This window comes from Neofelis nebulosa, chromosome 13 (genome assembly GCF_028018385.1).
Source record: "Neofelis nebulosa isolate mNeoNeb1 chromosome 13, mNeoNeb1.pri, whole genome shotgun sequence".
Lineage (NCBI taxonomy): Eukaryota > Metazoa > Chordata > Mammalia > Carnivora > Felidae > Neofelis > Neofelis nebulosa.
This window is the reverse complement of record NC_080794.1, coordinates 72,817,674-72,845,181: the sequence shown is the minus strand read 5'-3', so window position 1 is coordinate 72,845,181 and position 27,508 is coordinate 72,817,674. Positions and strand designations below refer to the sequence as shown.

At 46.8% G+C, this 27,508-nt stretch overlaps 1 protein-coding gene across 7 annotated transcripts in view; it reads right to left on the bottom strand.

The window, feature by feature from the left end:
* Positions 1–27,508, bottom strand: part of RBM20 (RNA binding motif protein 20) — a 190,487-nt gene that overhangs the window by 18,661 nt on the left and 144,318 nt on the right. For 6 of the 7 annotated variants that reach the window (XM_058697745.1, XM_058697749.1, XM_058697748.1 and 3 more), the window contains exons 6-9: positions 15,653–15,796; positions 13,404–13,535; positions 7,400–7,479; positions 4,941–5,634 (exon numbers count right to left, since the gene is read on the bottom strand). In XM_058697745.1, the coding sequence (XP_058553728.1) occupies positions 4,941–5,634; positions 7,400–7,479; positions 13,404–13,535; positions 15,653–15,796 (1,050 nt within the window). The remainder of the gene's footprint in view (positions 1–4,940; positions 5,635–7,399; positions 7,480–13,403; positions 13,536–15,652; positions 15,797–27,508) is intronic. The other variant, XM_058697746.1, reaches the window with a different exon arrangement.

Genomic DNA, 27,508 nt, shown 5'->3' with positions numbered 1-27,508 from the left:
TTGGCTCTGAGTAAGTGACTCTGGTTCTGGTTTCTTACAACCGGACACACCCCTCTGGCGCTGACACGGAACCAGCTGGGGCAGGAGCTCAGAGCTGACTGGTTTAACCAGTTATTACCAGACAGGGGAAGAGAGCTAACATCCTCAGGTCCTTGCTCTTTCTGGTATTTGGAGCGGAAGATTCCAAGCTCTGCTCTGGTCTTCTAAGCTAGCCTCAGTGCAGAGCAGCTCCAAATGCCTTTTTAGCCATCAGAATCCATAGCTTCCACCAAAAGGAGAGGTCTTGTATTTTTATCTCCCTGAATAAACTACCTTACCCTCCCCAAGCAAATTCCTCCAGCCACGCTCCTAGGTGGACACAACAGAGCCCCCTCCAATTCCAGTTGGGAGAGGCAGGGGCAGCCTGGCCCGACGGAAGCACCTCACCATTTGCATCTAGGTGTTTCTTCCCGCAGGCAAAGGAAGAGCAGTGCCTTCAGTGTGCCCCTCGCCCTGGGATCACTTCAAGTGAGAGCAGCAGTTTAAGGGAAGCCGATAAATGCAATCAATGCACCCAGCTGCTCGCACCAGCTCACAGACTAAGATACTGGGCCCCAACTGTTGCAAGCAGAGCTCTGCTTCCACAGAGCTAGGCCTACGGTTAAACCACCTCCTAACTGGTCTCCCCCTTCTGCCTTGTAGCCTCCTCCCAAGTCTATTCTCCCCAAGGCAATCAAGAATGATGACTCCACAAGGCAAAAACTGTCCTAACCTCACCACACCTTCTTGCTTAAATATTTCATTTGTTTCCCTTTGCACTCGGGATAAAGACACAAATCCGTAACCCGCCTACAGCCTTGCATGGTAAGGCCCCGTTGACAAACCAGACCTACGTCTCAGCATTCTAACCCTGGCTGTCTCTGTTCCTGCAACACTGACCCTCAGCCACAAGGCCTTTGCACATGCTGTTCTGTCTGTTCTCCTTCCTTTCACTCAGTGAAACCCACCATTCCTTCCAATCTCAACAGTCGCATCTTAACCCAGGGAAGCCTCTAATTCCTTGCCACCTTAACAGTAGTTATATACCTCCATCTCCTTCTTAGCACTTAACTCATGCCCTTCTACTCATCTGAGGAATTATTTGATTAGTGTGTCTTTCCATTAGACCATGAGCTCCTGCGATCAAGGGTCATTTCAGTTTTCACTCAGAACTGTAGTCCCAGTGCTAGGTGCTCTGTGGATATTAGTCAATACAAGGATGGAGACTGGAAGGAGGGGGTGGAGTGGTTAACTAGCTCACACCTGCCTCTGCAATGCTTAGGTCTCTGTCTAGGCTCTGAACTGAGCATAAGTAGTTTTTCTATTTCTCCCTTCTATGGACTGCCTATACTGGGGGCTGCATTCTAGAGAACCTTGGAATCCATCTGGCCTACAGACATGTTCTAGTCTATACAGTTTCTAAAATGTGGAAAAATTTCAGAGATACGTGGATTTTGGTGCTGCTCTTTAAAAAATGGGGGATCTAATAGCACCCGGCTTGCATTCCTGAATGGCAGCCATAGAACAGAGCTGAGGAGTGGCTAACTGCCCCCAGTAGACAGGTACCCCTTCCTTGGTCTGCCATGATTACTTCTTTCCACGTTGGCTTCACCCCTGTTACCAGGTCTGTGTCCCCTTCCTGGCTTCCTTTCTCCAGGCATCTGGGTCTATAACCCTTGATCGCCCTTCCAGTAAGGTGGAGGAATGTTTCCTACCCATGTTCACCCTACTCAGTGACTTGATCTCTTTCCTTCTTTCTATGGCCTTGTGGTCAAGGTTGAGTCTCAGGTGTGGACTTGGCCACTTACAAACACTGAACAGCACACACACTGGCCTCTCCACCATGGGCACTTTCTCCAGACATCTTAGAGGTTTTGAATGAGCACAAGCTCATTAAAGCCCTATGACAGACCTGTGATCACACCCATCTCACCAATGAGAAAATTGAGGCCCAGAAGAACAGGGAGTGACCTGGTTCTCAGAAGCCAGGCCTTTGTCTCCAGAGTCTGGGTCAGTCATTCCTTTCTTCCTTCAGCAAATACTTACTGGGCACCCACTCTGTGTCAAGCCCTGATTTCGGGACTGGGGACATAGCAGTGAGCACAGCAGACAAAAATTCCTGCCCTTGTGGAGGTTATGTTTGGAGGCTGTAGGAGACAGACACTAAATAAAATAAAGACAGACCGGGGGACAGGTTGGACCTAGGAGAGTTTGGCAGGGAAGGAAGACAAGTGAGTTGGGACACTGTGGTTTTATGTTGTGGGATTTCTCTCCAGGAATAACCTTGGGGGGGAGCAGAACAACAAGTGAAAGGTGGGGAGGAAGGAGCCATGTGACTTTGGTGGGGGAGGGGTCTCAGGCAGGTGAACATGTGTAAAGACCCTGTGGTGGGAGGTGTCCGGTATGTTAGAAGAAGGCAATGACACCGTCCTCAGCAAAGCTGTCTTCCATCTCCAAGTTCAGTCACTGCCTGTTATCTGACTCCTGCGGCAGCCCTGGAGGATTTGGGTCATTTTCAAGATTGTTATATACACTTTGAGATCAGTGAGGGAAAGTCTATGCTACTGATATTCCATAAAAAAAAAAAGGGTTTGGGGCTTCCTGGCTCCCAAACCCACAGAAACAATCCATTGGGGACCCCAAGTCCCCACCGACTCCACTCTAGGGCTATTAGAGGCAGAACCAATTAAAGAGACAGAATGTGTGGAAACCCATGGGGCTTTCTGGGCATCTCTTTTTTGCATCAGGGCTGTGGGGATGACCCATAGCATGTGTCACCTTAAATGGGCAAACTGATGAAAGCAGGTGGGTGAAATAGTAGGAACAATATTGAGACTGAAGAAGAGTCTCAGAAATGTGGGTAGGCTTGTGAAGGGGCAGCTCCATCACTTTGCCATGGGGACACAGGGGGCTGGGCTGCTGGCGTGTGTATGAGGCCCAGGCTTGAGCCCTTGGCTCAAGGGGCTGCTGCTCTCTGTCCCTCCATGACTCTTTGGAGGCACTGACCCATCACCAGCCCCTTAGATACCTCCAAGTGTAGACACACTTCTTAAAAACACCCTCTGGTTCACAGGTCCTCGGGATCCAGTTCAAGTCCTCAGCAAGGCACACAAAGGCCTTTGTGGACCCACCCCACCCAGGTCCCTAATCTCACCTCCTGAGCAACCCCTGCCATGGCAGTCAGGAAAAACTGTGGCTGACTTCGAGATGGGCGAAAAGACAACAGGGTGTTCTTTCCACGGACCGCTGGGCAGTTAGCTGTCCAGCACACCCTTTCCGGGGTGTCCCATCCTTAGGAGTTGGGGCCTTTTGTTATCTGGAACTATTTTATAACCCTGCAAACTACAGAAGACGGATCGTAGTGCAAATGATTCTTGTTCCTAGAGATGCAATTTTACCTGCTGGAGATGCAGTTGGCTTCCCGTGGAAAAGGCTTTATGTCTCTTAGCAAATTCATTTCAGCGTTCTCAATTGCCTTTCCATGTTGCCTGTTCTTTGGCTTCTCCTTTGACCCAGCGTTTACATCTTACGGATCCCTCGTTAATTAATGGGTTAAATAACATCTTTGACATGTATTCATTTTATGTTTGCACAAGAGCCAGGGTTTTACTGTTTAAAAACATTATTCTTTAATATGCCCTAAAGACACCGCCATGCTGAGTATCTCTAGGTTCTTGAAAACAGTCTTCTTTTCTCACTTTTGCCTTCGCTGCTTCCCAAATTGCTTTTGTCCCCACTTTCCATGCCTGGCCAAATGTCACCTCCTCTGTGCTGCTTTCCTCCTCTCCTGGTGCAGAAGTAACGCCCACAGAACAGCCCATCCGCTACTCCACTCCAGTATGGGTCCCACCGACCGTAAATCACTTTTGGCAGCTCTCTTTCTACCATTAGACCTTGGTCTCCACTACAGCCTGGACCATGTCCCCTTCACCTTTGGACCCCCTGTGCCTAGCACGCTACCTGTCAAAGTGGCCTCCCACCAATGCATATAGGAGTGAATGCAGTAGTGAACAAAAGCGTGACTCTTCAGCGTCCATGGCCTTGAGAACCGGGCTCCTTATTTCAACTTAGTCACTGTCACTAACTCCTGAATCAAACTAGGAGACAGGCACGTAGGGTTTTTTAAATTGAGTTCCTTATGAAGCACCCCCTCCCCGACCTCCACGATCCCACTCCTACTTAAATGTAGGTGGTTTTGGGAAAGGAGGAAGTATAAACCAAGCCAGGATGTAAATTTTGTACCCAGAGTCCTCGCGGCTCACTGTGTGAACCGAAGTTATACAGCAGGTTATAAGCCCTTCCAGACGCTTGGATGAAAGGTGCCAGCCAACTGCCGAGCATTTTTATTACGGTGGAAGTAAAACACTGGACAGTGTCTAGGGAGGCACACCAAGCCCTGGGCACCCAGTGTCACGTAGTGGGTGGTGGCTGCTTCTCCTTTACCACCTCTCATTGAAGCCCCAGGCTCGGCGGATGCTTTTGGCAGGAGAAAGAATGGAGCAGACCAAAGATCTAATCTCCCTGAGCAGAGTCCGCGACACCGCAGGGCGCCTCCGCTCCGGGCACACGGGTCCACGGACGGCCTTTGCATCATGTCATGTCGCTGCCTAACTTCTAGTAAAGGTAGCCACGCGCCAAGGGATTTGGAGCCTGATCGCTCTGTCATTTCCTGACTGTGTGTCCTTGGACAACTCCCTTAAGCTCTCTGTGCCTCAGTTTCCTTATCTATAGCAATAATAGTATTATTACCATTATTACCTCATACAGTTGCTGGCAAGATTAAATAACTTGACTGAGACAAAGTGTTTAGTACAGTGCCTGGCACAGAGTAAACATCCAATGAGTGTTCCATTCATTCAATAAATAAATGTTCATCATCATCATATTAATATTACTGTCCTCGGGAACCTGCCTCTCCTTACCTGGGGAAGAGATTGCATCGTTACCTCATTCCCCGCCATTCTGCTTTCTTTTCTATCATCAGCTCCTTCTTGGTCTCTATCAGGTCTCTTGGTTCTGTTTTTCTCACTCTGCTTAGACTTGACGCTCTCAGGGGCCCTAGTGACCTTCGGCTCCAGCCCGTCTTCCTTGCCTGAGTCCTCGGGGTGGGGGTGTCTGCTCTCCCGCAGCCTGGCCTCCTCTTTCCTCCTGGACCTCCCGGGAGCTTCCTGCTGCTGCTTTACATACTTGTCCGATTTGCCTTTGGGCTCCTTCCGGTAGTAGCTGTCTTCTCGGCTTTTGTAGCCCGAGGCGGAGTGCAGCGGGCTGGGGGACCCGGGCCTTGGGTGCTTTTCTCGGTGGCCCCGCCCTCCTTCCAGCCGCTCATCTAACTCCGCTTTGTCCAGTTGCCAGGGGTAGTGTTTTCGATCATGTGGCCACGCGTCTGCCCTGTCCCTCTTGTCCTCTCCATTCTCCCTCCAGGGGCTCGAATCTCGCTCTTCCTCCCTTCTGGCATAGGGCGAGTGCTCCCACAAGTCCCGGCTGTTTCCCCAGTCGGTGCGGGTGGGACCCAGAGGGCTGTGGGAAGAGCTGCAGGAGGTGAAGCTCGGCGTGTGGGACCTCGGGGACAGTGACCGGCTCACTGGACTGCGAGACCGTGGCCTTTCTGGGCCGTATCTGTGAAGGAGCCAAGGAGTGTGTTTTATGATCTGCACGTCCCCTGCCCCCACGCACAGATATGCCCAGTGGACATACTGTGCACTAACCCCATGTGGCCATACACTCTTCGCCACAACCGCACAGCCAATACAGAGAGTGGTGCAGGAGAAAGCTTTTCCTCCCCTCTGGCTTCTAAGGAGGAGGATTTTCCCAGAGTACAGTCCTGGCTGTCTCTGCCCTTTTACTCATTCTGCTTCTGGGAACTGGGATAAATAATTGGACTGGTTAGGCTCAACTCCATCTTTCTTCCTCTTGGAAGGAAGCTAAGCTCAGGGGACAGGCAACTCTCCCTCTGGATGTGTGGGGGGGGGGGGGGCGGGGAAGGCGGTGGTTGCCCTGGTCTAGCTTGGTGGGCAAGGCTGCCTGACCCTGGGGTTCAATTAGCCAGTGTCTCCACTACAAGACCAAAGCCACAACTCCACCTGACTTTTACTGTAATGAAGGCAACCTCTTGGCCTCCATTTTTCTTGTTTGTTTCTCATCTCAGTTTGTTCAGGTCTTGGGAATAGTAGAAGATGCTAATTACTGGGGGGACAAGAGTGAGGAGGGCAGGCTCAGAGATTCCAAAACCAAAGAACTAGGAGGGCACTTTAGGGTTGGAGGGAACCTTAGAGCTCTGACCTGCTTGTGTTTCAGATGAGGGGACTAAATCCCAGAAAAGGGATTCTCAACCTGCCTAAGATTCAGAGTAAGTTCTTCCAGACGCTCCGCTGAAGAACTGTGGGAAGCATGATCCGCCTTTAAACGCATCTTTAAAAAAACCCCAACCAACCATTTTAAAAAAACCCTAACAAATAAATGGGGATCCCAAACCTGAGCAGCTAGATACATACAAAGACACACACACACACACACACACACACACACTCCCAGCCTCTCTCTCTGGGGATTGTTTGGTGATTAAGCAGATCTAGTTAATCACGTATCCATTATTCTAAAAGAATGGGCAATTTTCGTTTGGTTTCCAAATACAGAAAAACCAGACAGCCCTCACTTACCAGGGGACACCCAGAGGTGGCTCCCTAGGACCAGGCTGCCTTGACCATCAGTGGGGAAACAGCCTGGACCCAGCCTGGTGAGAGCACTATCTGTGGCAGCCCCAGGTAGAACCATGGAAAGTGCAGGCCAAGTGCTGGCTCCTGTGGTCTCCCCCTTGGCTCTCCACAAGGGCTGTTTTCGTAGGGGAGCGACAGGGGGAAACTTGTACCCCCAACTTGACACGGTCCCAATTTCAGTCGGAAGAAAGGAGTTGGAAAACTGAATGCATTCAATGTTCAGAGTAGGTGACTGGGCAAGTCACTACTTTTGGGGGGTTCACCTACATTCCTGTCTCTGTATCTACATTCAGCTCATGAAAAACCAACAGCTGGCTCTAAATAGAACACACACACACACACACACACACACACACACACTGACTTTAAGGGTTTTTAGCAGAGTGTAGCCTTGCCCCAAAGGGCCAAATATCAACAGAATCCCTCCTATATTCCTTTCTAACAAAGGAGGTGCAGATGAGAGGAAGCCTACCGTCTTGCATTTTCCTGAGGCTTAACCTGAGCAGCAGTTCTGGACGGCATCCGGCATGTGGAAAAGTAGGGCCCAGAAAGGCTGATGGACGGGGCAAGGGCAGGGCACAGTGTGACTCAATACCCATAAGAATGAGAGACAAGAGAGTGTCCCAGCTGCCCAGAATCCTCCATGATGCCCAGAGCTGGGGCCTCACCTGTCTGCTTCCCGGAACATGTCCCTCTCCCTCTGGGAATGCATGTCCTGGATGATGGCAGCCACCGTTTTCCCGGGTTTCTAGGCAAAGTCAGAGAGGTCATCATCAGCCCAGAGACAGCCATGCAAATACCAAAGGGAAACAGAGAGGACTTGGGTCCATTGCCCGGTCCACCCAAGGGGAAAAAAATACCTTTTTAGAGGAAGAAGAAGTTTAATCCAGGGAATGAGGAGTGTGAGCATAATGCTGAATGGAGGGGCCCCGACATTTTGGGTACCTCTTTATTGTAGAACATTTTAAATATATGCAAAAGCACAGAGAATGGTATGTTGAACCCCCATGACTCCATTTCCATTGTCAACAATTCTGACCAACCTAGTTCATCTGTACCCGAACCCTTTCCCCACCCCATAGAATATTCTGAAGCAGATCTCAGACATAATATCTTCTCATCCATTCTATGAGGACACTGATATGGTTCAATAACGCCATAGGGAACCATCCATGGTGCTTCTGGTCAACACATCTTGCTCTGTTTAAGACAAGGGTGAGAGGCCAAGCCCCATGCTGTTCCAGGGAAGTGCTGGCATACTCAAGGGGATGTACCTCACCTTGAGAATCTCAACCCAGGAAGAACAGCTCTGCTTGGCCTCTAGCTGCCTGAGTGATCTGGGGTCAAGGCTCGTTGTCTGTGGGAGGCTCCCTTTCTCCACCTATAAAGTTCAGATAATGAGGCCCATCTGGCATCCACCAATAGCCTCAGGGCACAGCAGACTAGGCTGATAAAAGCCACAGGTGCTGGGCCAACATAAAAGGAGCTGTTGGAGGGTTTCACACCCTCTGACCCCTCTGTGGCTGTTTTCTAGGCCATGCCTCAAGAGTCCTGTGAAGATGCTGAAACTTTCCAGATGAGCCCTTAACTTGTCATAGCGAGACCCTGTCCCAGCAGCCCTGATAGTTTTCAACATTACTGTGCTTTCCAGGGTCTGCTTCCGTCCTCACCTGACTCCTTTTGCCTGGACACCCTCTCAGTTTATCTGACTCTCCTCATCCTTGAAGGACCTGCTCAGTAATCTTTCCCTTCTTTATACAACCAAGTCATACTGGCTTTTGCCACTGAACTTCTAGGAGCTCCCAAACTGATGCACTCGCTTAAGTCTTGTATAATTTCCACAAGAATAATTTCCCTCTTCGGTTACACAGCAAACTCTCCCCAAGCGAGGACCAAGCCTCCTATCAGCTGTAGCTCTCAGCACCATATCTTACATGAAATCAGTCACCGTCTGCTGATTTAATCTTCCTGCGAGCACCACAGGAACACACACAACTGCTTCTCAGGGCCAGAGACCTCCTCTGTGGCATGGAAGCTGGCAAGACCAGTGGCCCTGAAACCAAGGCCTCTGCCGCCAAACTGCCTGGGACCCTCAATCCCACCCCGAATCTACTGACGGGAAACCTCAGTAGAGGGAAACCTCTGCTCCAGAGAACCTGAAAATTCCCCTGATGACTGGGAGACACTGGTTTAAACTATCCTAAGTTCCCTTCTGCATGTGAGATGCTATGATTCTGGAGAAGTCTCTATGGAACAACCCAGAAAATAGCTTATCCTTCTTGTCTGGGTCTGCAGGAAGGAAAACTCACTTTTTATTGTTCCTTCAGATTTACTCTTCCTCATTCATTCCATGCATTTGCTGGATACATGTTATGTGAAAGGTTCTTACCCAAATGCCCTGAGGAATAGAGCCTTTGCCGCAAAGAGTGTATAGAGAGACACGATTATCAGCATGAGGAAATATTCAAGACAGGAGATGAGAGATACCTTAAATCTCTCTTTTCTCTCCCTCCACTTTGCCTGGTGAGCAAAAGGTAAAGTTAGAGGAAAAAGACCAATCAAAATTTCCCCCCACCTCTGCAAACCCTGGTGGGACCTCAAGCGGTGGCCCCTTGGGCCCAGAGACACATATGGATACAGTGTTTTGCTGTCTACCTCCCTAGTAGGCCATTTCCCCTTTTCCACCTCTGCTCTGGGGTGACACAGGCCTGGCCAGTCACAGCAAGGCCTTCCCTGGCCACAGAGATTGGTTCAGGTAAGGACATGTGTCCCAAACTAGCTCGAGCACAGACAAGGCCTCTCAGCACTTACGAGGAAGCTACTAGGAAAAACTCTGGCTCTGTTGTTGAAGGAAACGGGAGGCCAGAGCTGCTGAAGTCAATGAAGCCACCACGCCACCTAGAGGCTGGAGCCGGGGGCCATCCAGGGGGACCCCAAAATAAAGCAAAGTGAACACAAGGCAGAGTGCAGAAAAGCCAAGTCCTAATGATATCACTTAGGCCCTAAATGCAGCTCTGCCCGCAGCCACAGCCAGGGTTACTCCTGGACTTTTCATTTACATGAGCCAATAAATTTCTTTCCTTACTTTAGTTGATGAGCTTACATGAGACAAATTTCTGTCACCTACAGAGAAAGTCCTAGCTGGCTTATGTCAACCTAGGGGCCATGATCATGCATTGCTATGTAGTTAAAGTAGGTTTTGATATGCTTTCTATTAGAGGCATTGTGACAGTTTGGGAGCAGAAAATCCTTCCTAAAGGGTATTTAATGTGTTCTAGACACACTGCAACATCTCCTGGGAGCTGGTTGGAAAGGCAGAATCACAGCCCTGCCCCAGATCTACTGAATCAGAAATCTTAACAAGACCTGTAAGTGACTTGTATGCACATTAAAGTTTGAGAAGCCCTGTTAGAATACTACCTGCTGCTTACTAGCTGGGTGACCATAAGCAAATTACCTGATTTCTCACGTGGACAATGGAGACCCTACTAACACAATATTGAAGTGTAGATATTGTGCAAAACCAAAACAGTCCTAGGTTTTAATCATGGCTCTTCCAGCAGCTATGATCTTGTGCAAGTTACTGAACTTCTATGAGCCTTGGTTTCCTTACCTATAAAACTGAGATAATACCTGTCTGACAGCACTGATGTCAGGATTACAGAAGATAACGTATATAAGGTGTTGGGCACGTGACTTGACCCAGAGTACCAGGACTCGATTAAAGGTATATTATTCTTATTATTGTTGTACTGTTATAGTTACTGCTATTATCCACCCTACACACCTCATAGGGGAAGGTGATTGCAAGACTCAAAAAGATAATACATGGAAAAAAAAGTGCTTAAAACCGAAGAACTCAAGGTGGAGTCCTTTACTGATCCGGCACCTAAGGTTCACAGATGTAAAGCACCTTGTCCAAGCTCCTCAAAGCAGGAAGGGGTAAAATCTAGGCTGCACCACCACCCTCCGGTCTGCAATAGGTCACATGATCGTCAATGGTGCTGTTTTCCCTTTCTTCCTCACACCAGACTGTGAGCTCCTCCCCAAGCTTGCTATGTCTATAACCATGGTGCCTGGTCCAGTGGGCACGCAGTGAACATCTGCTGAATGCAGACTTTGACCACGTGATCTCTTTAACACATGGTGTTTGCACCATCCTGAACTATTTCCCTCAGTAAGTACTGCAGTGCCTCAGTACCTTAATTTAAAAAGCTGAGTACCGCTGTTCATCCGAATTAGATTCTTACAACCACATCTCATTTAGACACCAAAGATCCACTGGGAATTCAGTGCAGAAATTCAATTTTAGCCTCCAGGGGAGAATCCAGGAGAACAGAAACTTTGGCTGGGTACATAATGGGATAGGACCTTTGATTTGTTGAGAAAAGCAACATGCTTGCATTCGCCAGAAAAAAAAAAAACAAAACAAAACCCAACCAACCAACCAAACAAAAACCAGGTTCTGCTAGAATTGTTGGTGAAGGATCTTCAGAAGCAATAATTGCAAGCAAAGCTGAATCAAGACTGGCAACTGACGACAGGCTGACACATTACCATGTACGTACGTGGACTTGTCAGATCCTAGCAACAACCACTGTGCCTCTGTCTTCTGCCTTCAACCTTGAAGGCTGATTAAGGGCTGTGGGTCTTAACTAACTGGACCCTATGTAAATATGGAATAAGCTGAAGCAAACTGGAAGATCCCTATTAAAACGGGACAGTAGAAAGCACAAAATGACAAGTAGATTGAAATATAAATATGAGGCGCATGGGTGGCTCAGTTGGTTGGCATTGGATTCTTGATTTTGCTCAGGTCATGACCCCAGGGCTGTGGGATTGAGCTCCACATCAGGCTCTGTGCTAAGCACAGAGCCTGCTTAAGATTCTCTGTCTCTCTCCCTCTGTCCCTCTCCTCCACTCACATTCTCTCTTTCTCTCTAAAATTAAAAAAAAAAAATACATACATAGCAATAGTTACAATAAATCCAAAGGGACTAAGTGCTCCAGTTAAGTGAACTCCTTCCTGGAAACCATTAAGAAGACACAATCTAAAGATAAGCATGGGCAAATGACCCTAGAAGAAACTTTCCACCACAGAAGACCCAAATGGAATAGCCAATGAACATAGGAAAAGGGGCTCAACCTCAATTAGTAATCCGGAAAATAAAAAATAAAACCATGATAAACCATTATACTCTCCCAAGACAGGCAACACTTAAAAAGCCAGATAACAAAATGTTAGCAAGAATGCAGGCCACTGAACACCCTGACACTAGGAGGAATGTAAATCTAGGACAACTAATTTTGAAAAGAGCTTGCTACTATTACCTAACAAAGTTCAGGGTAAGCATGCCTTGAGATCCAGCAATTCCACTCCCAGTTATGTATGTGCCCCTAGTTATATGCTCGTGTACCCGTGTACCAGGATACCGTGTTCAAGAGTGTTCACGATAACCTTGTCCCTGATACCCTAACACTGGAAACAGCCCAAATGTCCACAGACAGTGGAACATATAGATAAATTTATAGTCGGACAATGGAAATTTACATAACGATGAAAATAAATAGACACACCCAGCATGGATGGCAGATGTTGAATGAAAGAACACAAAGAGTATAATTCCATTCATGTAAAGTTCAAAAATAGGCAAAACTAAACAATCACCTTAAGGGAGGCATAAGTGGGTTGTAGAGCTGTAAGGAAAAGCAAAGAAATGATCATCCTCCAAGTCAGGAGAGTGGAGAGGGAGGGGTAAAGCTTGAGGAGGGACTCAGAGGGGCTTCTGGGTGCCGCCGGTGTCTTATTTCTTGACTTTGGTGGTGGTTTTATGGGAGTTATGGGATTTCAACCATTACTACTTTTAAAACTATACAATATATAATTAGTCATTTTTCTGAATATATGTTATACCTCACAATAGAGCAAGAAGAAAGGAAAAGAGAAAAGAAAAGGAAAGAAAAGGAAAGGGAAAGGAAAGGAAGGGAAAGGAAAGGAAAGGAAGGGAAAGGAAAGGAAAGGAAAGGAAAGGAAAGGAAAGGAAAGGAAAGGAAAGAAAAGAAAAGGAAAGGAAAGAAAAGAAAAGAAAAGAAAAGAAAAGAGAAATGTAGAATAAGCTAAAACAAACAAGCAAAAGCCCTGTTTGGAATTATCTGAATTCATCCCTGATAGTCGTTCTGACAGTGGCCAATTCAGCCATGTGTTGCTTAGGAGGATTTCTATGGGGCTTAAGATATAATTATAGAGGATGGAGGAGAGAATAAGAGATCAAGGCAGGGCAGTAGTGAGAGAGGAAGTGAAAATTCCTGAAGACCCGTACTTCAGTGCAGAAAAGGGAGTACTATTCAGGAGGTTATACTCAGAGCTCCCACCTCTGAAATGCAACCACCTTCCCTTTCTTCTTTCATCCTTCAAGACTTCCCCTGCAGAATCCTCCTTGGGTCCCAGGTAGCTAATCATCCTGTCCCTAAAATTCCTTTGCATTTTGTACTCACCTCAATAAGCATTCCACATTATAATGGCTGGACTTCCCACATGATATCCCCAAAGGCAATGGGCAATTTGAGGACCTTCCTTGTCCTCTCCTTCCCGCCAGCACTTAGGCCAGTGCCCGACAAGGAGATGCTCGGCTGATCCTTGCTGAATGACTGAACAGTCAGAAAATGCTTTACCTTCAGCTGCAATTCCTTGTATCTCTTGGACATCCGAATGAGCAACTTCTCACCATTGATCATGGCAGATTTTTCTTGGTAATACTGGACCATGGCCTGGGCAGCTTCTGTGTAAGCCATCTCTAAAAAGGCCTAGGAAAAAATGGAAGGACATATACTCAAGTTGACTTGTATGGTCTTCAACAGAATTCAGTACCAGTTATAATTCTGTGTCTACGAAGTTCAAGAATAGGCAAAACGAATCAATGCTGATAGAAGCTGGGGCTGAGCTCCCCTCTGGGGCGGGGGTGAGGTGCTGACTGGGAGGAGCATGAGGAAACCTTCTGAGGTTCTGGAAATGTTCTCTATCTTGACCTGGGTGGTAATTACGTAGGGGTACACACGTAGAAAAGTAATACACTTGAGTATACTTTAGAATATATACTTTATACCTCAATAAAAAGAAAAAAGACCAGTATAAGAGCTCTCTTTGATCCCATCTGTTCAAAGAGACCTATTTATTAACTTCACCCAAAGAGTTCATTATAGGATGGCCCCTCCCCTGATCCCCATGGTTACCAATGATTCTTAAATTATGTATGTCCATCCTGTGCTATATCATGCCACAGGAGTCCCCCTGGGATAGGAGGGTCCATTAACCCACAGTACCCTTAGGAGTAATGGGGGGACAGTGGGTCTGTTGTATAAGTGACCTTGGGCTGATCCCTGCAAAATGTGCTATTTTGTCGTGATGATGGCAGAAGACGGAGACACAGCCATGGGTATTTGAACTCTCACTTTCTTTGCAAAGAAAGAAAAATACTAAACAACTCAGGGGCTCCCGAGGCTTGAAAGAAGGCCATGCCTTTTTGAATTACAGAGAGAAGAAAACCCTCAGTTATATCTCCACAGCATTTTTCTTCTTTATTTAACTGTTCTGATAAAACACAAAGAACCAGGCTTTGGCATTCAATCAGTGTCTCCAGAGAGCTTCTAAATAGACTGTTTTGACTGACCTGCTGGTTTACCCCAATAGCTGCTGCAGCGGTTCACTGTCATTATCGTTTCTTAGATTTGTTTCATTTGTACTATACTGATTGGTGCACTGATCTGGTCCCTTGATGTTGGAAAGGAAAAGTGGTCTGTGACAAGAGAGCCCTCTCTGTGAGCCCCTATACTCCTGATTCCTTGATCTGAGTGGGTTAACCAAGCTGGTTCTCCATCCTTCACCCACATTTGTTTTTGAATTTCAGAGATGCTTTTCCCTGCTGTCACAGTCTATGGCAGATGTGTGGGAGATGAACAAGTCAAGATTCTTTAGTGTTTTATTTCAGATTCTTCCACCCAGTTTTCTAAGTGCCTCTTTCTTGATGCAAACATTTTAGCACCTCCAGCTCTCAACTGCCAAATGGGAATAATACTAATTCAGTGACTCCCACTGCATTAATGTTGCAAGCTGAATTTTGTACATTTACCCAAAATAGTCAGAACAAAGAGACTAAGTGAGTAGTCTAAGCCCACGTTGATGGAGAAAGACCACTGATGATCTGATGTGGCTCTGATCTCTAAAGTTCATGCCTTAATCAAGAAAAGGACTTCTATGTCTGTTCCTCTGGTTCACAAAATAAAAATATTAACAAAAGATAAAATATTTTTTAAAAATTCTTATTTCTGACCATTTCTCGGTATAAACTCCTCCTTTAACTTTAGAAGTGAAGACAACCATATTAACCCTCAAGTTCTCAGTCAATCCCCACAGGTTAAGGGTTCTTTGTCCTTGAGACTTACCAGGCACCCATCAATTCCCACCCACTCTCCTGCTATGAGACCCAAGGGCCTCTGGTGTTAACACCAAAGATCTGTGAAAAAAACCTGTTCCCAGTTAGCTGTTGGCTCACTCCAAATACAGGCCCTCAGATATCAGAAGCTTCTAGCATTAGCTCAGGGGGTTCATAACAGTGAAAAGACTCATGTCCATGGATTTCTATTTTGGGGGCCAGTTAGCTTTTCTGTGTTAAGGAGTACCTCACTCTGAAGTATCGCCTTACCTCTAAGCAACTCACAAAGGCCTGTACCCATCACAAGAAGGGTAAAAGTGAGACAAGGGTAGACAAAACACCACCACCACCAAAAACCTCTGTGCTGTCCCAGCAAGAGGCCAGCTGTGTATTACCTCTTTAAGACCAGCTTCTTTAAAAAAATTATATAGTTCCCCTCCACCCATGTGGGGTCTCTCTGGTACACACCAATGTGAAAGTGCCCAGACCTACCTGATTAGTAGATTTCATGAGGATGTAATTAGTGACCTTTCCAAAAGGCAGCCCCAGGTTAATGACATCATTTTCCGTGCAGCTTCCTTCAGGGAGATTGCAGATGTGCACCACGCGGCCAGCACCCGTTTTCCGCTGTGCAAACTGATGGGAACAAAGAGCAGAGGCTGGTCTTCAAAAGACACTTCTCTCTGGCCCTCTATTCCAGATGTTCCTAATGGCCATCTTCCCCCAAATAATGATTGCAGGGATATAATTTCCAAAATTAATGCAGAAAAAGAACCCACTGACAGACACATACAAAATATCAATTTTATGCCACCCCTTTATAGAAAAGATTTGCAACAGTTTAATTTTTTTTTTACATTTGTTTATTTTTGAGAGACCGAGTGAGACAGAGCACCAGCGGGGGATGGGCAGAGAGAGAAGGAGACACAGAATTTGAAGCAGGCTCCAGGCTCCATGCAAGTGGTCAGCACAGGCCCCAACGCAGGGCTCGGACCCACAAACCGTGAGATCGTGACCTGAGCTGAAGTCAGATGCTCAACCAACTGAGCCACCTTAGGTGCCCCAAGATTTGCAACAGTTTAATGAGCAATCACATCCAGGGCCGTCAAAGATATGAAGACATGGGCTTATCCATGTGTCACTGTGGGGAAGCTGTTCAGCTATGATCTCTTGACAATATACTTTAGCAATATTTAATGAAACTTAAAGTATAGATAGCCCATGATCTTGCCATCCCACTTTTGGGAAATCTATCCTACAGAAATAAATGCACCAATATATAAAAACCTATGCACAAGGATATTGCTGTTACTTATAAGGTGGCAAAACATTCTGGAGACAGCCTGGATGTCCAAGACTAGGGGAGTGTTTGAGTAAATGATGGTTCAAGTACCAGAAAACTACAGAGCCACTGAAAGGCAGAGGTAAATGAACTGATAAGGAATAATTTTAAAAATGGTGAAGTAAGTGGGGTGCCTGGAGGGCTCAATCAGTGAAGCACCAACTCTTGATTTTAGCTCAGGTTATGATCTCACGGGTCGTGAGTTCGAGCCCCACATCCTGCTGCAGATCCTCTGTCTCCCTCTTTCTGGCTCTCTCCCACTTACGCTTTCTCTCTCGCTCTCAAAAACAAATAAACGTTAAAAAAAATTGATTAAGTAAAAAACAAGCTGCCAGGCAGCACGCGCAGTAAAATGCCATTTTTTTTAAACAAAACAAAAAATCAGAATATATGAGAAAGAGATAGATAAGACAAGTGTTATAAAGTTTTAATAATTATTGGAGTTGGGGAAGGAATATACAAGGGATAAATTATTCTAGTGTCTATTGTTCTGTATGTTTGAAATTTTTCACAATGAAAAATTTGTTAAGGATATCAGCACAGACAGAGAAAGGCAGGATACATATCAACCTGTCAACACTAGTTGTCTTCAAAGAACAGAACTGGAAGGGAATAAGGGGAAAGATGTTTTTAACACTTTCTTATATACCTCATGTTGTTTGACTAGAGAAAAAGGAGCACAGCAAGCATTTTGGGGACCTTATCTATAGACATTCATGACAACAACCTGTGATTCAGGGCAGTGGCTCTCACAACTTTGTTAGCCGTGGAATCCTTTCCTCCAGCAGCCGAATATATTTCACAAATAAGAGCAGCTGTTGTAGACAAACTCTGGGGTCCGGCACCCTGCCACTACCACCAGCCAGCAGTCCTAAAGAACACAGTTTGGAAGCCATGACCTGGGCCAAATCAAAGCTCCGGGAGGGAGGAAGTGTGTCTGTTTGGTCTGTGCAAACCTTAATCAGACTGGAAGTCTCCCGGAGGTTCAAGAATTAGTAACCATAAGCCAATCCAGTGTGCAAGAGAAGGATGCAATTTTCCAAACCTGAAACATATTCTAATAGCATAGCCTACATCTGCATGATCACCATTTGCTAACATAAAGTGAACTTCAACATGTAATTACATTTGATGTGGGTCTCATCCCTAGCAAGGCTAATACTTGGGTAATTCTCTCACAAGAAGCTGTCATTTGTCTCATCTGGGCTGAGGACAATTAGAGTCAATAAGAATTTCCTTTCATGGCTCAACGCTGCATTGGAGAAACCCAAGTGCCCCTTGCAGACCTGCCCCTCTGTGGTGTCCAGAGGTCAGGCGCTTTCCCAAAGAGGAACGGGATTTGGTGTGCGGCCCAGGCAGTTCCCAGATCATCCCTGGGCCTCCACGGAGTGCAGACAGAACTCCCCGTAAGATGTCAGACTTTGAGCCTGAGCCTGGCTCCCGGGGACTGACCCCTTCTCCAGGGATGACAGGAGGATCTTTGCCTCTCATTAGGGTGAGTGGTCTACATAAAGACACAGACCCAGCCGAGCTCTGAAGCAGGGCCAAGGGGCTGGTCATCTGAGTTTATCAACAGGCCGGCGGAGCACGTTTCTGCCTCATGTGACTTTGCTGTGATCGGCCTGGGCCAAGTCGTGCTTGACCGACAGGGGAGACACACAGAACCACAGGGCCATTCTGGGCTGTGCCCTCTCCTTGCCTGTCCAGTTGCTTAGTGACCATCACAGAGGCCAGCACCTCTCTATCTCCTGCAGCCTGAAAGAGCAATTCAAGAGGCTTGTATCCGAGCTGCTGGGTGGTGGAACATGCCTCCTGCAAAGTAAGCACCCTCTCACCCTCTTCACTCCTCCCAGAAGCCTTGCCAAGGCTAACCCCCAAGATCTAGGGCAATGATAAAGCTCGAGAGGAATTCATGCTGCAGACGTTGTTAGGTCCTAAATGCATGGGTCTCAAATGAAGGTTTACACACGGGGTGCCTGGCAGGCTCAGGTGGTGGAGCAAGTGACTCTTGATCTCTGGGTTGTGAGTTTGGGCTCCATGTTGGGTGTAGAGATGATCATGTAAAGACAAGATCTTTATGTAAAAAAAAAAGGTTTACACTTCAATTTTATTTTATCTTTATTTATTTATTTAAAAATGTTTAATGTTTATTTTGAGAGAGAGACCATGTGAGCAGGGGAGGGGCAGAGAGAGGAAAGAGAGAATCCCAAGCAGGCTCTGCCCTGATAGCACAGAGCCTGACGCAGGGCTCAATATCACGAACCATGAGATCATGACCTGAGCCGAAACCAAGAGCCCGATGCTTAACTGACTGAGCCCCCCAGGTGCCCCTACATTTAAATCTTAAAAGTACGTTTCATGAGCACTTTCTTCTCCCAAGATTTTTTTTTTTTAATTTGTTTTTTTTTTCAACTTTTTTTTTTTTTTTATTTATTTTTGGGACAGAGAGAGAGACAGAGCATGAACGGGGGAGGGGCAGAGAGAGAGGGAGACACAGAATCGGAAACAGGCTCCAGGCTCCGAGCCATCAGCCCAGAGCCTGACGCGGGGCTCGAACTCACGGACTGCGAGATCGTGACCTGGCTGAAGTCGAACGCTTAGCCGACTGAGCCACCCAGGCGCCCCTTCTCCCAAGATTTTTAATCAGACATAGAAGCTGGATTTTATTAATTCCCTGGCTGTCACTTAATATCAAAGAACCATGAGACTTTTTGTATCCTCACAGTTAATTATACTAATTAGGAGCTTCTCAACTGGCGATGTGTACATGGGTCATAGGTTCGCAAAATGCTGGCTCAGGGTAGAGGCCAAGTGCCTCCAAAGACCACCAGCAGCTTCTTCATTTCAGCCAGATTACTTCCATTTATCACTTTCTAAGCGACCCATGAAATGAAAATCTTGAAACTATGTTAATTGTTTCCATGGTGTCTGGCTTCAGGGCGGGTGAAAGACCCTATCCAGCCAGAAAAAGAAACATTTATGTGTTATATTCTTTCACAAATATTTGATTTAGGATAGTTTGGTCGACGTTCTTCTCTGTCATTGATCTAAAATACCTTTTTGTTAAACTCGATTAGGTTCAAAATCATGTTTGATTCACAAAAGGTGTCCAGTTACTTGTATAATCATTCTAATCTATTCTTGGGACTGTTTACATAAACGTGGCTATTATTTGCCTTATGCCCTATGGCAGATTTGAATGATGAGGCAGAAAAGGAGGGAGGGAGGGGAGTGGGGAGAGGAGTGTAAAGGAAAATGAGGTCTTCAGGTGGACAGTTAGAGCAAAATTTGTCCACTGGGGGCACGGATAACCCTGAGTGCCTTTGAGCACGCAGCACTATGCTGTACATTGATTTCCAGCCTGGGTTCTCTAATATTTCCTTAAGGGTCTTTGAGGGTAACAATAGTTCAGTGGGGGCGGCTGGAGGGGGGGGGTGTTATGATTTTTGACATTTAAAAAACCTGAGTTGAGTCTCTTTCTCCTATCAATACGGTAATCCTGGTTAGATCTTAAGCTGATGAGAAAGTCTGATTGGTATGTCTGTGGTTTTGATTAATAAAAATGAGTTAATGAGTTAATTACTCATTAATAGAAGTACTTTCTTTGGCAGATACAGTACTTTTCCAGACACGGAATGCAGGGCAGTGGCTGCTTGAGGTAGGTAGGAGTCAATGATGAAGGGGATGGACTGTAAAAAGCTTGCGGCTTCCTGATGTAGTGGGAGACGGAGGACCTGGATTCGAGTCCCAGCTTGGCCACTGGTTGGGTGCATGACAGGGACAGACTTATTTCCCAGGGTCTGGAATGAGGGAGGCCGCCTATATGTCTAGAGTCCTTTCCAGATGTGAAATATCCACGTTTGTGTGGCTCTAAGTTCTACAGTTTCACTCCTCCCAGAAGCCTTGCCAAAGGCTTGCCTAGGACCTAGGACAATGATAACCTTCCCCAACTGTGATGGGCATAAACAGAAAACCCGTGTCCTCCCCGCTCCCTGTCCCAGTGAATATAATGTTTTTGTCTTCCTTCTCTATGGGATCGGCTGTTCAGCATGCAGACGTTCCCAACCACGTTCATCGTAAAAACATGCCTGTGCTGGGGGGTGGTCTCATCTTTATAGAGCTGAAGATCAGCTCCAAGCAGTGAGTGCCTTGCTGATAAGCCCTCCCGCTCCCTGAATGTCTCTGTGTTTGCAGCTCCCAGAAGAGCTGAGATGATATATTGAGATGAACTAAAGATGCAGGCCTGGTGCCTCTATGAGGACAGACACACAGCGAGTCTGAGCCTTAAGGCTCTTGGCACCAGTGCCATGGCAGTGAGAGCCTCAGACAGGCCTGGATCTGCGTCTGTTCCCTGGTGACTGACCCCGAGCAAGTAAGTGAATTTTTCCAAGCCTGAGTCTGCTTATCTATCAAGCAGGGAAAATAAAAATTGATTCCACAGGACCCTTTAGAAGACAAAAATGGCACACAATGTAAGTAAACTGCCTTAGTGCAATGCCTGGCATCCAGCAGGTTCCTTAAAACATATGTCTCTTTGTTTCCCTCAACAGTGAAAGGATGTGCTACAATGGTGCTAGACTGAGAAAAAAAAAATGCAACTATACTGTCATTATGTAAGAGAAAGCCTGTGTTGAAATTCATGCCGACATAGTTAGGCATGAAGAGGTACACTGTCTCCAATGGTTCAGGAAAAACACATCATTGATTAGATGGATGGATGGATGGATGGATGGATGGATGGACAGAAAAAGATGGGTGAACATAAGGACAACAGAGAGAGACAGAAACAGAATAAATGTAAAGGGCATACTTTACATATTCCAAAATGTAAAGGAGTAGTGGATCTGGGCAAAAGGTATACCTTTCTTGCAACTTTTCTGTAAATCTGAACTCTATTAAAAGTTACAAAAAATGTATTTTAAAAGCTGTGCTATGGGACAGAAGAGTAGACGGGTATAGAGAATATCGTTTAAGACCTGGCCAACTTGAATTTTTGATGTGAGGTGTTGATGGGCTCTGTTGACATCCCACTCACTGTTCTGCCTGGGAGGCACGTATGTGACAGGTGCATTTGAAACTTTCCAGCCTAGAGTAGAATCTCCAAGAGAACTAAGGTGTCGGGGGTTGTAACCAAAGTCCTAACAACTAACCCAAAGGGACAGTAATCCTTTCCCAGGCTGGGGGACATTTCAGTTAGCATGCAGGCTGGCACAGACCTGGAACGCCCCCATGTGCAATCATGGGACTGGGCTGTACATTTTCACTTGCTGGGGTCACTTATTTAAAACCAGATGCCGCTTCTAATGGTTCATGCGGCTGGGTCCCAGACCTCCCAACTCACTCAATCTTTTATAAACAGATGGGAAGGTGAAAGCAGCAAACAGTTTGTATAGGAACATTCTGAGACCTTTCAATACCCTCTGATGCAGGTGGGAACAGGCTTTGTAGATGAGTTCAAAGAGGAGACTCAGTTCAAATAACTCACAAAGTTGCAATAAAAATGTGGCTTAGGGAAACTGGCCTTCCGGGTGAGAGTAGTCTCTCAAAGTTCCTCCTAGGGCAACAAAGTGTAGATTGGATCTTCAATAAACAATTTCTGTGGTCCAGCGTGATCCCTTTCAGGTGTGACCTAATTTTACCTGGCACACAGTCTCTGGTTTTGTGCTAAACACACCTCAAGACAGTCACAGGGCAAATATTGATTCCTCACGGTACTGATTTTGAACATGTTATGCAGATAGTAAATGGACATGGGCTGAATAGCTATGGATCTTGGCTTAACTTGGGAGGGTAGATGCTGATGTCTTTATTGACACTTTCATATATTTCATAAAGCATACCAGCTTTGACTTGAAGTACATCTAGCTACTTTTACTGGTGCCAGACTTGCCTACAGGCTTTGGGTGGTGCACCTGCCAGGTAACTTCAATGTCCCTGTAAACTTTAAAGTCACAGAATCCTACCCTATGATGCTTAGGAGAAGCTAAGGCGCTCGAACTGTAGGCAACTAAATAGTGGCAGATTTGTGATTACAACTCTGGTCCCGCAGAAAAATCGATCAATAGTAGACTTGATAAATCAAGGTAAATGTATACAGTAGTAATGTTACAGCATAAGAGAGGGTTTTATGCTTAGAAATGGAAAGATATAGAGCTATCAATTAAAATATGTATTGAGAGCTTGTTGAAATAAAAAGAACCAAGTTGCACAATATTATGTGGCGTTACATGATTTTTACGAAAACACAGACTTCTTAAAACACGTTTTTAAGTTTATTTATTTTGAGAGAGACAGAGACAGCGTGAGCAGATGAGGGGCAGACAGAGAGGGAAAGAGAGAGAATTCTAAGCAGGCTCCTTGCTGCCAGTGCAGAGTCTAACTTGGGCCTCACCAACCGTGAGATCATGACCTGAGTCGAACGAAATCAAGAGTCAGACACCGGGGCACCTGGAGCGTCTGACTCTTGATTTCGGCTCAGGTCATGATCTCATGGTTCATGGGATCAAGCCCCACATTGGGCTCCAAGCTGATAGCACAGAGCCTGCTTGGGATTCTCTCACTCCCTCTCTCTGCCCCTCCCCTGCTTGTGTTCTCTCTCAAAATAAATAAACTTAAAAAAAAAAAAAAGAATTGGAACACTTAACTGACTGAGTCACCCAGGTGCCCCTATACTTTTAAAAATTAAACATGGACATGTACACCAGCTAGAGATAAATAGTATAAGACTGTCAATTCTCTCTATAGGGCTAGATTTTCCATTTTTTTTAATTAAGAAATTTTTTTTTAATGTTTATTTATTTTTGACAGAGAGACAGAGCATGAGCGGGGGAAGGGCAGAGAGAGAGGGAGACATATCATCTGAAGCAGGCTCCAGGCTCTGAGCTGTCAGCACAGAGCCTGATGCGGGGCTCGAACTCACACTGTGAGATCATGACCTGAGCCGAAGTCGGACGCTTAACCGACTGAGCCACCCAGGCGCCCCTAAGATTTTCCATTTTTTAAATATTTCTGTTACTGTTTGGATTTCTTATACCATGTTTGTACTACTTTTGCAACAAGAAAAATACTTAAGATTTGTAAAAAGAAAAGGAAACAAACCCAGAAAACAAAACCCATTCAGGTGTCCTGTTTCCCTCTTGCTCTTTGCTCTTTGAAAATGCACAAGGGGGGGCGCCTGGGTGGCGCAGTCGGTTGGGCGTCCGACTTCAGCCAGGTCACGATCTCGCGGTCTGTGAGTTCGAGCCCCGCGTCAGGCTCTGGGCTGATGGCTCGGAGCCTGGAGCCTGTTTCCGATTCTGTGTGTCTCCCTCTCTCTCTGCCCCTTCCCCGTTCATGCTCTGTCTCTCTCTGTCCCAAAAATAAATAAAAAAACGTTGAAAAAAAAATTTAAAAAAAAAAAAAAAAAAAAAAAGAAAATGCACAAGGGGAGGAGAGCAATGACAGGGCTGGAATCGTGGGGGAAGGGCCGGTATCATTTGCCACATCAATTACTGCTCTTCATGTTTCTCTGGATGGAAGTCAGGAGACGACAGTGATCTGAGCCATGGACCAGGAAGGCCAGAATGGACAGACAGAGAAGTTCTAGAAACAGCCAGCCATCTGAGGGGCAACCTATGACTTAAACCTCTGGCCTTCCACAAACATTTATGTTTCCCTGTGCCTCAGTTTCCTGATTTATACAAGTTTTCTAGTGTGCAGGGTCCCAGTGAGAAAGAAAACATGAAAATGATGTCTGTCCTCCTAGGCTAGGGAAGCCCATCTGTAGCACCAGCACTAAATAAACTCCAAGGTGGCTGTGAAAATGGCAATGCCATTTTGTGGACAGTCAGCAAGCAAAGTGCATCTTGGGCAAGCACGAGAAAACTATTTACAGCCTTACAGCCTGAGAAGGCCCCAGTGGCCCCTTCCAGAAACCTGATTACTCTGTTTATGACGACTCAGGCAGCCAAGGATAAAGTGCCTCTGCTCTGTCAAATGGCAAAGCGTAAGTGAAAGTGAAAACCACTCTCTGGGGACCCTGGGGTGGCAGGGACAGACACAAGTCCCTCCCTCCCCCCAGCATACAACTGTCAGTTTAGTGCCCCATCTCTGCCAACAATAAACACGGAAATGAAAGGCTCACACTCCCCACGGAGCTGACGGAAGCGTACATTCAGCCAAGCCTAGGGTTGATGGAGGTGGTCGATGGGCTTTTGGGTGCTTTTAGATTTTGTAGCAGTGCAGAGACCTTCTAAAAGCTCATTCCCAAAGCCCTGGGTCGATTTGTTTTCCTGCTTGAAAACAGGGAGCTTTAGAGACAGCAACTGCTCTTTGCTCTACAAATATTATAATGGTGGAGTCCTGGCTGGTTCTGGCTTTACTCAACCAAATGCGTTTCTGAAAAGATGTCTGTAAGTAGAATGGGACCGAAAAAGCCCGGCACAGAACCAGAAAACATTTCTGGAGGAAAAATGCATCAAAGCTTTTATGGGTTTTGTATGAGGGCTGGGAGGCAGATAATGGAGGAATTTTCCCTGTCCTCATGAAATATTTCTTATCCATTTGAATTTTCACAAAGAATATGAATTATGCAAGCAGAAAAAAGAGTAGAGATGTATATGCAAAAGGAGCCCACTGGCCACTCCTCCAGCCTCACAAAGTGTCTTTTGGTAACAGAGTAATTACCCTTTGATGTATTCGTTTATCTTTGGAGGTCAGGACTTGTACCCAGAAAAAAGAATCAATAATTTCTCCGAAGGACTCCCCTGCTACTTAACCGAGCCTTGCAAAGTATCTTTCTGTAGCCAATTAATCAGCTCTTCACTTCTCAGCTTCTCTTCAAATGTCAGTATTTGTGTATTTCCAATTCTCCTAAAGACAAACACAAGTGCATTCGACGGACCAGAATCAGGTAGAAGAATGTGCCCATCCAGGCACTGATGATACAGGGACTGGTTGGGGCAGCCATTGTTCTTGTCCCCTAGATGTCCTGGGGAAGGCTCATGTGACGAACAAGACCTCACAGAACTTATAAGACCAGTCAGGTGACGACTCTCCCCTTCACTGGATCTGTAGAAAATGTCTCCAAACAGCTCATCTTGGGGGACACTGTCACAGTACAGAATTTGGGTGCCAGGTCTCACTGGTCTCCTTGCCTTGCTCCATGGCCGATGTCTAGCTGAGGCCCGAGAAGTCACTGCCATCCTCAAGGCAGATTCAGATCCCACTGAGCAGCGTGTAGAGTGGAAGCGGATAGAGGGGAGAGGAGTGGGCTCACTAAAGAGAGACTCATAGCAAGGAAGGAAACTCAGAAACGCTCAAAAGGCAGCAGCAGGGCTTGATGGTTACAAGGGAGGCATCTAGAGTCAGGTCACCTGGGGTCAAATCCCAGCACTTCCATTAAAGCCATCAGCTATAAGACTTTAAGCAAAGCACTTAGTCTCTCTGTGCCTTGGTTTCCCCACCTCACAGGGCTGTCTGGATTAAACGAGAAAATACAAACGAAGATGCTAAGAAATTAGTAAGCACTGTATAAATGTTAGCCATTGTCATCAGCATCAGCCTACAATGCCCTGAGGTCCCCATCTCCTGCTGGCTGCCAGTGCAGAAAGCAAAGTGTTCCTTGTGTTGCTCCTCCTCAGGCTCAAGCCGGATGAACTCCCATCTCCAGGCGTTTGGAGGAAGCTGCACTCAGAGCTTCCGAGTATTAACACGAATTATCATGAATCATTATCAACACATATCATCAGATCGCTTGTGCCTGTGGCATGAGGAAGAAGAGTGCTTCCATGGGAGCCTGGCCATGTCTCTAGAGGAAGCAGACATGACCACAGGAATTACCAGACAGATCTGTGCAGGAGAAACACCACATACTGAGACTTGCCCAAGGTCACAGGGGTTCTCCCCTGGGCCGGCCATGGCTGTGGGGCAGTCACGTGACGACGTGGCCTGGGACAGGATAGGTTCCCACGAGTGGTTAAAAGGATTTGCTGCTTAGTAACAGCCATTGGTGCTTCTTACACACTGTGCAGCTAGCACGTCACTGTCCATCCGTGTCACGTTCAGTCCTCGTGACCGCTTTGGTCTGCCCTCAGCCTCGCTCCCACCTTTGGGCTCTGAACACCCATCAGGAGGCTCTGCTCGGATGGTGTGAGTGTTCCGAGATTTGAGGCATCATCAAAACGGTCAATTACACAAGTCTGGTAAGAACGCAGCTGTTTGCTTTACTTTCAAAAGTCTTTATTAGGGGAGTTATTGTCCCCATTTGAAAGGGAGCCTCAGCGTAATGAAGTGACTTGCCCGCAGCCACTGAGCCTGTGTGCTCCAGAGTAGGGTCTGAACTCAGGTCTCTTGGCTCCACATCCGCAAGAAAGGGCTTCTTGTTCCCTGGCCAGTGTCGGAGGGTGGGGTTGGGGCACGGGACACACGCAGAGGAGTCGTCCTGCTCTCGCTTCTCCTCTGCCGCTCAGTCCCTTCCCCTTTACAAAGGGGTTCAGTGGACATCGGCTCTCTTTCCCTGCCCAGATCCCTGGCCCACCTCTCACTGCCTGCCCATCTGGTCACAGTCCCCTTCCCCTCCGTGCGGAGATCTCAGAGCAGGGTTTTGGGCACAGACACGCCACAGTGGGAAACAGACGCCGGGGTGGGGGTGGTGCTGGAGCCGCCCACACCCCTGTCCAGACACAAGGTCAAAGACAAATGACAGGCCTTACTACCGTCCCGGGACTGACCCAAAGCTGCACCGATTGGGCGTGGCCCTCAGCGAGGTGAGCGCAGAGAGGGAAACCACAAAATTCTCTTTCACCAAAATGTGCGTGGGCTTCCAGCCCAGAGCTCTGTCTCAGGGCACTTCTCCCATTAAACATCACACACAGCCAGACACACGCAAACAGAAATCTCCGCCCAGGCAGGCCTCCCCACTCACTCATCCCCGGGGGGGGAGGGGGGCTAACGCCTACACTTCTCAGCCTGCCCTTCCGAAGCTCTGCATGAACACCCCCACACATGGAGGGGATGGCACTCGAGCT